The 12956-nt window shown below is 33.0% G+C and overlaps 1 protein-coding gene and 1 long non-coding RNA gene across 2 annotated transcripts; one reads left to right on the forward strand and one right to left on the reverse strand.

Moving 5' to 3' along the window:
* Positions 1 to 605: 605 nt before the first annotated feature.
* On the reverse strand, positions 606 to 3744 carry LOC107961459 (uncharacterized). Its single transcript, XM_016897585.2, has 8 exons — positions 3498 to 3744; positions 3043 to 3217; positions 2852 to 2946; positions 2516 to 2621; positions 2057 to 2274; positions 1864 to 1906; positions 1510 to 1754; positions 606 to 1301 (listed from the first exon to the last, which is right to left on the reverse strand). The coding sequence occupies exons 1-8, from the start codon at positions 3668 to 3670 to the stop codon at positions 911 to 913; spliced, it is 1446 nt and encodes a 481-aa protein (XP_016753074.1). The 5' UTR covers positions 3671 to 3744; the 3' UTR covers positions 606 to 910.
* Positions 3745 to 11874: 8130 nt separating this feature from the next.
* Positions 11875 to 12669, forward strand: LOC107961460 (uncharacterized). The gene is made up of 3 exons (XR_001701297.2): positions 11875 to 12113; positions 12342 to 12400; positions 12523 to 12669. It is a non-coding gene; the product is annotated as an uncharacterized lncRNA (long non-coding RNA).
* The last annotated feature ends 287 nt before the right edge of the window (positions 12670 to 12956 follow it).

Here is a 12956-nt window from a genome sequence, read left to right on the forward strand (position 1 = left end):
GTGATCCATATATTATGATAAATAATAATTATTTTCGTATTATTATATGGATTTCAAGATGTATAATGCATTTACATAGAATTAGTATTTACATTATTATCATTTTTAATTATTTTTTCAATTTCTTACAATCATCATAACCGTAATTTAACAGTGTCGGGGTTATTAATTTATTATTGTTGCATTACTTTGGCTAGAATCTGTCACCATTTTCAGTTACAGCATGATCGTAGTTGGAATCCACTTACTAATTTTTTATTTTATATTTTTATATCGTAATAAATGATAAAATTTTGGTCTTTGAAACCCCTGTTTATGAGGATTGAGAGGTTGACTATCATTAAATTTGATATAAATTTTCTTATTAATTTTTTTTATATAAATTTATGAAATAGGAAACTAATGAACATAATATTTGAAAAATGTAAATGATGCATAAAAGAATATTAAATTTAATTAACGAGATCTTGATTTAATGACAAGTTAAGATTTTAAAAATTTTATAATTTTATATTTGAATCTTATTTTATTTTAATTTAAGTCCGCATAGGTGAGCTGTATTTTATTTCAAATTCAGATATATTTTGATTATCAAGCCATTATTCTTATTGTAAACCAACTCTTAAATATTAACGAAAAACCATTGATGATGGTTTACAAGCATCACATTGATGGATTTCGAAAATGTTGAATGAGGTGAACCAATTATTGGAAGATGATGGAAGTTGAGGGAGCAAAGCAATTTTGTTCGAAACTTTCTAGGAATCTACACTTGAAGCTGAATCACATGCGTTATGGCCCAATAGCTATGGCATAATTCCGTTTCCCCCAAAAAATGGGCCGAGCTTGAAAGAGAGGTGGGCTTGTTTTGACCTTTTGTACAAAAACGGCTAAATCTATATACACAGCATCATGTTTCAGCCAATGATTCTTTGTATATATGATCATGTACCTCAAAAACCGTTCCTAAAGCGGACGAGTTGCACTGGAGAAATCGGCAAAATGAAATAAATCCCCTGACTCCCACATGACAGGCAGCAACAATTCTACATGCATTTACGGCCATGGCTGAACAACCACGGTTAAATCTATACTGCGGTTGAGTACAAAAGAAGGATATTGTTTTTTTGCCGGTGTCTGTCTCCCAAGTTTCAACAATGTTACTCTCAAATCCTCCGGTAATTATTTTATACGGATCCATGTGTAAATGTGTTACTGGAGTCTGATGACGACCATACAACTCAGTGACTGGTTCTAGTTTCCATCTCTCCTGCCCTTTCCTGATATCCCAAAGCATTGCCCTGTGCATTAAGTGTACTCTTATCTCATGTTAGTTTCAAAAACAGACGACTAAAACCTGTGTTCAACATATGGAAAACTTTCCATTGTAACAACACCGACTTACCATTAATATAAGTTTACAAGTGCTCATAACAGCAAACGAGGTAAGACAGTAAATGAACCAATATATTATTCGGAAAAATGAAATAATTCATCTTTTTTACTTACTTATTCAATCCGCCAGTACAGACTAAAGATTTTGAGGGCATAATCGTGAGAGAGAATATTTTTGGTTTGCATATTGCTGCAGTGCTAACTTTTTGCATTATTCTCAAATCGAGTACTACGACAGAAGAATCAGCTGCGACATAGAGTAAGTTTTCATGGCATTTCATGTCCACAGGTTTACGGCGCACAGAAGTCAATCCCACGCAACGATTATCTGATAATTTAGTTGTGTCCCAAACTCTCACCTGTTTGTCCAACAATGGTGAATTAGTTCAGAGAGAGTACAAGCATGAAAGTAGAAATCAAGTGATCTTAAGATACGAATGTTCAACAAGTAAAGGTGGAAAAAGATACCTTAGAATCCCCTGACATAGTCACTAAGTTTGAAGGTTTGTTCCTGGAAATTGTTGGAAAAATCAACTATCGATTATAACTATAGAAAATATAATCAAAGATATAGAATATAAACCTCAAAACTTTCATAATGTCTGTTTGTAAGTTTTAAAAATGGAGAAAAAAGTAATCTTTAAAGGAAAAAGATTCATACCCAACGACTGACATCCATTTAACAGGTTTCTGATCCCCGCAAAATTTAGCCTTTAAAGCTTGTCTGTACCGTCTACCACTAGAACTAAGGGACCAAAGGCAAATAGAACCATAGTGCTCACCACTCGCCAATACTTTGACGTCGCCATTACCTAATAATTTATCAGACATGGTATGAACAGCAGCATGCCAACCTCCAAACACCCGTCGGCAAGCACCCTAGAAAGAAAGCATGCAATCAGTATATTTCAACAATTAACGGAGGCCAAGAAAAGCTTACGCCTAGAATTCTATTTGAAACCTGAGCAAAAAAAAAATAAAAAAAGTGTAATAACAAACAACCGACAGGAATTCCTTATAATATCTATGCCCTCCTGCTCAATGCAACGAAAACAAAAGCAAGGTTATCAAATACAACTATGTCGAAACAGGAAAGGCAAAACAATGCTTGGCACAGTACCTTCCACCATAGACGAATTGAGCCGTCGCAATTAGAGGTTAACAAAACATTCTCTTCTGTTTGCGCCTCACTTTGAGCTAAACTAGTTTCACTAAGCGGAAACAATCTGCATTAGGATCATCTCATATATTAAAAATAATTCTAACCTTCTGTATATCGGGATACCCCCATTTTATGCCTAGTGTCCAAAAACATTCTGATGTAAATAAGTATAAATGTTACAAAAATGTCAACAAATTATAACAAAGAAAAACATGATTTGTACTATAAATGCAATGCGGGTGACTGAATGCAGATAATGTCAATTATACAAGGATATACTTCAGATTGTCTCACCTCAAGCATGTAACTCTTGAGTTATGACCAGGCATTGTAACTAATGAGCCTCCACTCATAATGCTGTCGATTTTGGCCATCTTTATCGCAGGACCCTTAGTAAATGAGCTTATGTAAGTTTTTCAATGGCCAACAAATGCAAAGCATCACAAGAGTTAAAACACATGATTACGGAAGCTAAAGGGTCATACTTGAGAAAAGATTATATCATTCTTATCAAGAAGTATATTGTCGACTGAGTAATATCCTTCAGCAAACAAGCTTGCAACAAAAGGATCATAATATTTAAACTGATGCAGCGCGGTACGCCGATTCAAATAGGCCTTCCTCACTCCCGATAAGGGGAAATTTTCCGGCCAAAGCTCCCTAGTTCAATTGAATAGAATAACAAATCATTAAAAAATCCATCTAACAAGAAAAAATTGGATAGATTCATGAGTTTCTGGTTTCCTTTGTTACAGTTTCTTCTAACTTCCTTTACCAAATTCAATACATCTTTTTCAATTAATTTTACTCATATTAAAGAAAATGAAAGTCCAGCCTACAAAAAAGTTGCCTCAAATTAAAGATTCAGTATAAAAGTTGAGAACCGTAAACTCGGCCAAGCAAATTATATGAACATTGTGAAGAAAAAGAAAAAAGAAACCTGAAGCGGTCGAGCCAGATAGAGTCGGAGTAAGCAAATGATTTGAGAGATTTGGAGGACATGGCGAGGTTTGAGAGGTCCCGAAGGCTAAGGAAGGAAGCGCAATGAGCAAATGAGTCATGATCCAAATCGGTAATCCCCGTAGCCATCGTCGCCGGTTGCTCCTCCGCCATCTTCTTTCGATTCAAAGATTTAGAAAAAGAAAGAAGCTCTTCTTGCAATTTCAACTTCTTTTCAAATTGCCAATCAAAATGGAGGTAACGCTTCGTTTTGCATATATATATATATACATATATATAAAATTCAATTCAATTATTATTTTTTGTTATTATGTATGGTTAGAATCTACTACAGGTCCCTGCACTATTTTTTTTTACTTTTATTTCCATTTTTTATTTTTTCGAATTTTAAAATTCAGGTCTAATTATTAATATTGTTAAAATTTATTAGAGTGACATTTTAAAATGAAAGAAATATTCACTTAATAGTCATATAACAAAAACAAAATTGTAATGAATTTGACTTTTAATATAAAAGTTGTAAGTGTGTCAACATTTAGACGTATATTTCAACAATCTTTCACGTTAAAGGGATCCATTTCAACATTCTTTCTCAAAATGACGATCATTCACTTAGTTACTACACTTTAGCTATTAGGAATCTGATTATCTTTTACAATAAAAAAGCAAAGCAACTTATGTAGATTCAAGTGTTAAGGCTTGGAGCTCTTACTTCTATGGCTAAGTAGGGTGCACATTGTTGGTGATGGTATTAGCTAGTAAATCATGGGACACTTTTAGTGTTATATCAACTATGTATTGATGGTTGAACAAATTTCTAATCTGTTGTGGACCAAAGTCATACTATCTTTTTCGTAAGAAGATTTTGTGATACAATTCACTTTCAAGATTGTTTATACTCTTCAACATAAAACTCCAAAACAATATTCTTTACATAGGGCTGAATAAAGTTGGTAATACCGAATAAATCATTTTTCTCCAAGAATGCATCAATTTCATTATCATAGAACCTTTCTCTTCAATGTTGTGATGTTTAATGAAGTTGTTTTTATAAAAAGCCAAATACATGTTAGCATAGGCTATTAAGAGAAAGATTTACTCTTGCTTCTTCTTAAGAGATACTTCTTCCTCCTTAGCTTTTACAATAGCTTCTTAGAGCATTAAGGAGATACCAACTTCTTCCATTCTCTTGTTCCCCTAGTTAACAATTTAGCATTAATAACTAGGATGCTTTAAATATATAAGTACTCGAGTTGGAGTATAACTATAGGTAGCTTTAATGGTTTGGGTAATTTACCCAACTAGTTGGCTCTTTTATCTTTCTTAAAACTTTACTACACAGATTAGCTGATAGCAAGATAAAATCGTGTTTTTAATGTATTTATTTTTAGCTAATTATCGAATAAGGTGCTACTAAACTTGGGTTTTTCTTATCAGGAATGAAGTTGGTATGTTGAAATTCAAAATTATACAAAAGAGGCTAAATTGGAGTAAAAAGCAAAGATGAGGGATAGATTGAAAGATTGAAGATTTGAAGCTTGGTTGGATAAAGATTAAAGATTTGAAATTAGCTAGATAAAGATCTAATTATTTTTTATTTTGTCAAAATCCTATAATTAGTTTAAATTTGATTTTTAAATTTTGATTTATTTAGTGTTAATGTTTGGGAAAATCTATCTATATTTTAGCATTGGAAGTATGTATAAATACCTGGTAGCTATAACCACCGGAGACTTGGCTTTTGAATACAAAAATTTCCTTTCTTTTCATTTTTCTTCGTCAATAAGCATTTGGCAATATGTCAATCCTTTTCCAGTTTCAATATTTTGGCTAATTTACCTTCTAAGTCCCTCCCTTTTCCACTAAAATCATTTCTAGAATCCATTGAACATGATTAATTTCATGTTTAACTAAGTACCTTTTAGCTTTAGTCTAATTATCGCTCCGACAAAGTAATCGTAAGATATGAACCCATACTAAATACTTTGCAATTCGGTATCTCTCCAGTATATGGGATAGTACAAATTCTTCCCTTAAAGTTGATTCAATTTCAATTCAAAAAGCACGTGTTGGGTTGGAATTGTTTGACGTACAATTGGGAAGTTGAGTCAACTGTGTTGTATTCAAAATCCCGCAAATAAATTGGCGTGTTCAAGTGGGAGAAACTAGTTGGATTCCATTGAGAAAGATAGTGATTAGATTTTAATGACCCACACGATTGAGGTCGTTGATTCGATTTAAGCTTTTCAGATCGCAAGGTTATCGAAGTCTTAAATTACGGGCACATGTCACAGGTCATACCGGAACCGATTACAAGAGGAAATGCTAGTGGTTTGAGGCATCCTCGATCGCTGTAACCAACTTATCGGTTGGAAGGAAAAACCTTCTTTCAAAGATTGATTCAAGTTCGGGGTGTATCAAGGCTAAGGCTAAGCTTAAAAATATTTTATTTATCCATTTATTTTATTTGCTTAAAATTATTTTTGCAATTTCGAATCTTTTGTCATTTTATTACACTATGTATTTATTTTATTATCTTTATCAATTAAAACCCCCTTTTTCATTTTTCAGTATTGCTACGCACAAGTTAGGGGCACGACTGTGATCGCGACAATAATTTTGGTCATGATAAAAGGCAAAATTGGATAACCAGTCATTGTGGATTCAACTCTACTGCTCTATACTGCTATTTAGTGTTACCTCGTCATTGGAATTTATATTTGGTGATTTCGACGCCCATCAAATTTTGGTGTCGTTTCCGGGGATTGGAAAAAAAAAATTCTAATTTTTGTTTGTTTTCTTTGACCAAGTTAGAACCGAGGATTATAAAATTTAAACCAAAAATAGAGAAGTTGGCTCAAACATTGCGAAGAGAAGCTATTCGACGCAGAAAACAACTACATCCCGATTTCGAAGTAGGATCTTATACCAAAGATATTTTCTCATTCGATGAACCAGATGAAATGGCAAATCAAACTATACGCCAACTCGCAGCAGCACCAGATGAACAATAGCCGCTATGCATAATTTATTTGGTAGGAGAAATACCGTTCGAGTTGAAATCGAGCTTAATTCATTTATTGCCCACTTTCCACAGTTTGAAAAATGAGAACCCCCACACTCATTTGAAGGAATTCCACATGGTTTGTTTAAGCATGAAACCAAAAGGAGTATCTGAAGATCAAATTGAACTCCGAGCTTTTCCTTTTTCATTAGCAGGCTCGACTAGGGAATGACTATTTTATTTACCTCCAGGATCTATTAATACATGAACTGTTATGTCTCAATTGTTTCTTGACAAGTTTTTCCCAATAGCTTGAGTAGCCGAATTAAGGAGAAGTATAGTCAGAATACAACACAAAGAAGTAGAGTCACTCTATGAATATTGAGAGATATACAAGAAGTTGTGCACAAGTTGCCCACAATATGGTTTGCCTGAACAGTCACTCTTAGAATATTTCTATAATGGGTTATTCCCTATGGAAATGAAGATAATTGATGCAACTAGTAGAAGAACACTTGTGAACATGACTCCTCAAAGAGCTAGGGAATTAATTTCGACCATGGATGTATATTGACCATCTATAGAACCTACGAGATAGGTTCATGAGCTAAGTACTCCTTCCTTAATAGATAAGATTGACGAGCTTACTAATGTGGTTAAAAATATACTTGTAGGAAAAATGAACCCAGTTCGGTTGTGTGGGATTTGTGTCAAGCCTGATCATCCTACCGACTCATGTTCGATTTTACTTGAGGATAGAACAACATAAGTAGATGTTGTTGGGAACTTCCTAATGCCACCTCAAAAGCATTATGATCTGTAGTAGGCCAAATTTGCCTAGGCCCAAATCAGACAACCAAAAACCAAAACAAAAAATAAAAGTCCAAATTACAAGGCCCAAACGACCCAAAATAAAAAACCCTAAAGGGCCCAAAAGGCCCAAAACCTTAAAACCCTAGTGTCGCCCCTAGTCCTTAGCCTCTACCACCGCCACTCCTCTACTGTCCAACCACCACATGCAAAATTAGCAGTAGAAAAGATAGTAGATAGTACCAAAAATATGAAATATTGTATTGAAATCGGCTATAAAGCCACAGAAAACTCAATGTTTTTTTTTTACAGGAAAATATACAAAAAAAAATTGAATACAAAAATTACCAATCGATTCAAAAACAATAAGGTTTTTTTACATTCATTCTTTTATTATTTTTGAAATATTTATATAGTAATAAATAAAAAAAAATCTTTTACTTTTTTGCCAGTGTCTCGCCCTCCGTCTTGGAAGACCGACGGACCCTTGGGGGTTCGTCGAATGGTTGCGATGAAAGTGAGCAAAAGCGAAGATTTCTTTGTTTCTTTTTTATTTTTGAGGGCTTTTTTGGTCATTTTAACCCCAAATTGAGGTTCTACTCGAAAAAAGGAATAAAAGGCAAGACTTTTGGACTTTTCAGCCACCGTAGACGGCGGCGCCGTCACCGGCGACCGACAGCCAATGGCCGGAGCTAGGCTGGAGTTGGTTTTGTTTTGAGAGAAAAAAGAGACTTTCGTTTTTTTAAAACAAAGGGCTGAAATGATTTTTTTTTGTCAAACTTGAACTTATATACCCATGCGAAACAGTGTCGTTTTGAGATTCAAGTTTAATCGCCAAAACGATGTCGTTTTGATGCAACCTGTGGTCCGACCCGATCCTTCCCTTAAGATCCACGTGTTTTCACCTAGAGGGGATATTTATGCTTTCGGTCGTTCCGCTTTTTTGGCCCGTTGCAATTTAGTCTTTTTTTTTAATTTTACCTATAATTTTATTTTTATTTCATTTTAACCCCCTGTAGGTCGTTTTGGGGACAAGGAATAATTTCCCAATTGGTCCCCGTTCTTTCACGTGTGCTATATTTTAGTCCTTTTGAGAAATGGTGCGCATAAAGATAAGGGATATTTCCGTATTCAGTTAAGGGTGTGCAAAATTCGGGTAAAACCGAAAAAATTCAGGTAACCAACCGAATTCAGTTAATCAATCGGTTAACCGAATTTTTTCGGTCAGGGGTCGATTAATTATTTTTTAATTTTTTAGTTAACAGTTAATTCGATTTGAAACCTGTCGGTTAATTGAATTTTTTTGGCTTAACCGAAAAAATTAATAAATAAAATTATAATATATAAATAGGCCCACTATTCACCTAAACCCAATCCAAACCCAAGTATCCAACCCAACCCAACCCAATCATAAAAATTACAAATAATTTAATAAATAAAAATAAAATTCTAAAACTATAACTAAAACTAAAGTCTAAAAGTCTAAACTCAACAGTGAACAGACGACAGAAAAAAAAATACCTAACCTTCAATTTCAAATCCCTAATTGAAAACTCCCAAAATCTCTGCCAGGCCAGCCTCCTTCCGTCCGGCACTTTGGCGTCTACCACGTCACCATCCATCATTGGCGAGTTGAAGTAGGCTTTTACTAGCTCAATAGTACTTTCACCAACTAAAGCCTTCATTTTAAGAATGAAACTAGCTTGATATTCATAATCCCAATAGATATCAGCTAGTATTTGTATTTACTAACTGCTTCATTTTCATCTTCGCACCCGAACCCGAACCTGTTTCATCTTCATGTAATAACCATTTGACTGCTTCATGTAATAGCAGTGTTCTTTTCTTGCATGGTTGAGATTTGCAAACTATCCAAAAAAACACAATTAATAAACCAAAAAAATAAAAATAAATGATTTTTATTGAATATTTTGATTGAAAAAATAAATGATTCTCATAGTTATGGTTGGGAGTCGTTGTCCAAATGTTGAAAACTCAGTATAAAAATTACTTGATTTAAAAGCAACTGCTCTTTTAAATGAAGGGAAGTTTGGTTGACATTTTTTTTACAATTTGGTTACTGTTTATAAAGTTTATATGTTGAAAAAGCCTTGAGTTGCTTTTTATTGATTTTAACACTATGTATTGTTACTGTTTGCATGTTGTTATAAATTGAATTAAAGTTGTTGTTTGAGTGTTTCAAATTGGGCATTTTCATACTGTCTTAAAAATTGAATCAAGCTGCTATTTTAGTGTTTCAAATTGAGCATTTTCATCCTGTCATAAATTGAATTAAAGTTGGTGTTTTAGTGTATCAAATTGATCATGCTGCCTTAAATTAAATTAACCTGTTGTTTAATGTTTCAAATTGAGTATTATTATGCAATCCTAAATTAAATTAAAGTGTTGTTTCAGTATCTCAAAGTAAGCATTATTATGCTATTGAAAAATTGTTAAGGATGCTACTTGAAAAGGATATTTCATTTCATTCCAAAATTTAAGTATATTTACTGCCTTAATTAATGTCATATATTTCTCATGTTATGTTTTTTAAAATGTGTAAACATTCTGTTTAACTATGTTTTAAAGTGTGCAAATTGTGGCGGTTCAAAAGATTATAATAATCTCTCACATTTTTAACATAATCCAACTCAATAATGTTTTTTTTCTAAAACTCAACATCAAAATATATTTAATATTATAAATGCATTTTAATTTATTATATACTTTTTTCTTGCAGAATGTTAACCGAACCAACATCTATTGAGGGTAGTGTTACATCTCCTATTTTGATAGATTCTGAAAATTCGGGAGTTGGAGCTTTAAGCCAAACAAAGGGGACTACCGGGAAAAGAAAAGCCACTCATCAAAGGTTAGAAGTTTGGTCTCACTTCACTAAGATTATTAATGGTAAGGGTGCAAGTAAGGCTAAATGTAATTATTGTCAAAAGGAATTTTGTTGTGATATGAAAAAAAACGGTATAGGGTCATTGAAATATCATATTGGTTCATGTAAGAAAAATCCTAGTAATGTTGTTGACACTAGTCAATGACAACTAGTTTTACCTAGAAAGGGAGTTGAAGGGGGGGAAGGGAATCTTTCAACTTGGAGATTTGATCAAGAAGCATGTAGGAAAGGATTAGCACAAATAATTGTGATTGATGAATTACCTTTCAAGTTTGTTAAAAGTGAAAGTTTTAAGAAATTTATGTTTGTGGCATGTCCTAGGTTTCATATTTCTTCACGAACTACTATGATTAGGGATGTTTATCAATTGTATTTAGATGAAAGGGTCAACATAAAACAACTTTTAAAAAGTTCTTGTTCTAAAGTTTGCTTAACTACTGACACATGGACTTCTTTGTAAAGAGTTAATTATTTGTGTATCACTGCTCACTTTATTGATAATGATTGGAAATTGAATAAAAAGATTTTAAACTTTTGTCCAATTTCTAGTCATAAGAGTGAGTCCATTGGGATGGTGATTGAGAAATGCTTGTTGAATTGTGGGATTGATAAGTTGTTTACTATTACTGTTGATCATGCAAGTTCAAATGATGTTGCTATTGGTTATTTGAGAAAGAAATTTAACCCTCAGGGGGTTTAGTTCAAAATGGTAAATATCTTCGTATGAGATGCATGACACACATTGTGAATTTGATTGTTGTTGAAGGTTTAAAGGAAATGAATAAATCTGTTGAACGTGTTAGGGGGCTGTTAGATATGTAAGACAATCTCTAGCTAGATTACAAAAGTTTTAAGAGTGTGTTGTGGTGGAAAAGATAGAGGGCAAAAAGATGTTGTGTCTTGATGTTTGTACTAGGTGGAATTCGACCTACTTAATGTTAAACACTGCTCAGAATTTTGAAAGAGCTTTTGAGAGATTTGAGGAGCAAGATACAAACTTTAAGGCTGAACTTGAAAGGGGAGAGGGTTGGCCTAGTGTGGATGATTGCGATAATGTTAGAAACTTGAGGGATTTCTTGGAACATTTTTATGAAGTCACTTTGTGTATATCTGGCACTTCATATGTCACATCCAATATTTTTTTTGATGAGCTTTCTGAAATTGATATTCTTTTACGAGATGCTCAAGTAAATAGTAATGTTGATTTCAATGTTATGGCCATCAAGATGAAAGAGAAGTATGATAAGTATTGGGGTGATATTGATAAGATGAATTTGCTTATGTTTGTTGCTTGTGTTTTAGATCCTAGACAAAAACTAAAGTATCTTGAATTTGCACTTAGTGAAATGTCTAGTTTTGAAAAAGCTTTTAGAATGATGCAAAAATTGAAGGAATCTTTGTATGAATTGTTTGATAAGTATAAGCCTCCACTTCATAGTACTTGTAGCCAATCGAGTGTGCTAACACATGTTTCTCTCGGTGAACCACAAAAAAAAAATGGAAAGGCAAATGCAAGCTTTGTATAAAAAGCGTGAGTTGAAAATAAAACATCTGAGTTGGATAATATCTAGCTGAGGCTAATGAGAAATTTGTTGAAGAATTTGATATTTTGTTGTGGTGGAAAGTAAACAGCCTTAGATTTCCCACCCTTTCAAAAATAGCCATAGATATGTTAGCTATACCGGTTTCTACGGTTGCTTCAGAGTCTGCATTTAGCACCGGGGGACGTGTGCTTGATCAATATAGGAGTTCTTTAACTCCTAAAATTGTACAAGCTCTTGTATGTACTCAAGATTGGATTCGAAAATCATCATCATAAGAAGACATCAAAAAGATTGAAGAACAAATCCAAGAGCTTGACAAGATTGAAAATGGTATATTTATTGTTTTATTTTAATAGTTTCAATTTTTTTACCGTATCACTCCTACTTATTTAATTGATTCAATGTTTAGACTTTTCTTGGAATGCAAGACATCAAAAAGATTGAAGAACAAATCCAAGAGCTTCACTAGATTGAAAATGACATATTTATTGTTTTATTTTATTAGTTTCAATTTTTTTACCATATCACTCCTACTTATTTAACTGATTCAATGTTTAGACTTTTCTTGGAATGCATCAGAGCCTACCCTAAATTCATAAGCTTTCGTGAGTTGAAGGGTATGCTTAATATCTTTTTCTTGTTAACTTATAATCTATTCGTTTGTTTATATTATTTGATTTTTTTTAAATGCATATATTTCTATTATATGCTAAATTTTTGCACTTGTTTTTTTTGGTAGGTTTAATGCAAATGGAGATCTTTTGGAGAGAAGAAATGGATGCAAATAGAGAATATTAAAGACTTACATTTCAATTATGTGTTAATTTCAAGACTTATGTAATGTTTTTAATTATGTAGTGATTCAAAGACTTATATAATGTTTTTAATTATGTAGTGATTCAATTTGGTTAATTCGGGTAATTCGGTTAATTCGATTAATTTTTAACTAAAAATAAAAAAAACCTATAATTCTCAGTTAATTTGGGGAACCCAATCGAATTAACCGAAAAAATTTCGGTTCGGTTAACGGTTAAAAATTTTGAAAGGTCGATTAATTCAGTTAATGTTATTTTGGGTCTGTTAACCAACTGAACACCCCTATATTCGGTCCCTGTCCTTTTTAGCGCGTTGCACATTGATCCTTATCAGTCTTTTTTTTATTATTTGCAATTT

Source organism: Gossypium hirsutum, chromosome A05, assembly GCF_007990345.1.
Source record: "Gossypium hirsutum isolate 1008001.06 chromosome A05, Gossypium_hirsutum_v2.1, whole genome shotgun sequence".
Taxonomy (NCBI): domain Eukaryota; kingdom Viridiplantae; phylum Streptophyta; class Magnoliopsida; order Malvales; family Malvaceae; genus Gossypium; species Gossypium hirsutum.

Coding starts and splice junctions, on each gene's coding strand:
- LOC107961459 (XM_016897585.2), bottom strand. CDS start 3,670: ATGGCGGAGGAGCAACCGGCGACGATGGCTACGGGGATTACCGATTTG. Junction 3,218..3,497: donor ATCTGGCTCGACCGCTTCAG/GTTTCTTTTTTC, acceptor CAATTGAACTAG/GGAGCTTTGGCCGGAAAATT. Junction 2,275..2,515: donor CAATTCGTCTATGGTGGAAG/GTACTGTGCCAA, acceptor CTTTCTTTCTAG/GGTGCTTGCCGACGGGTGTT.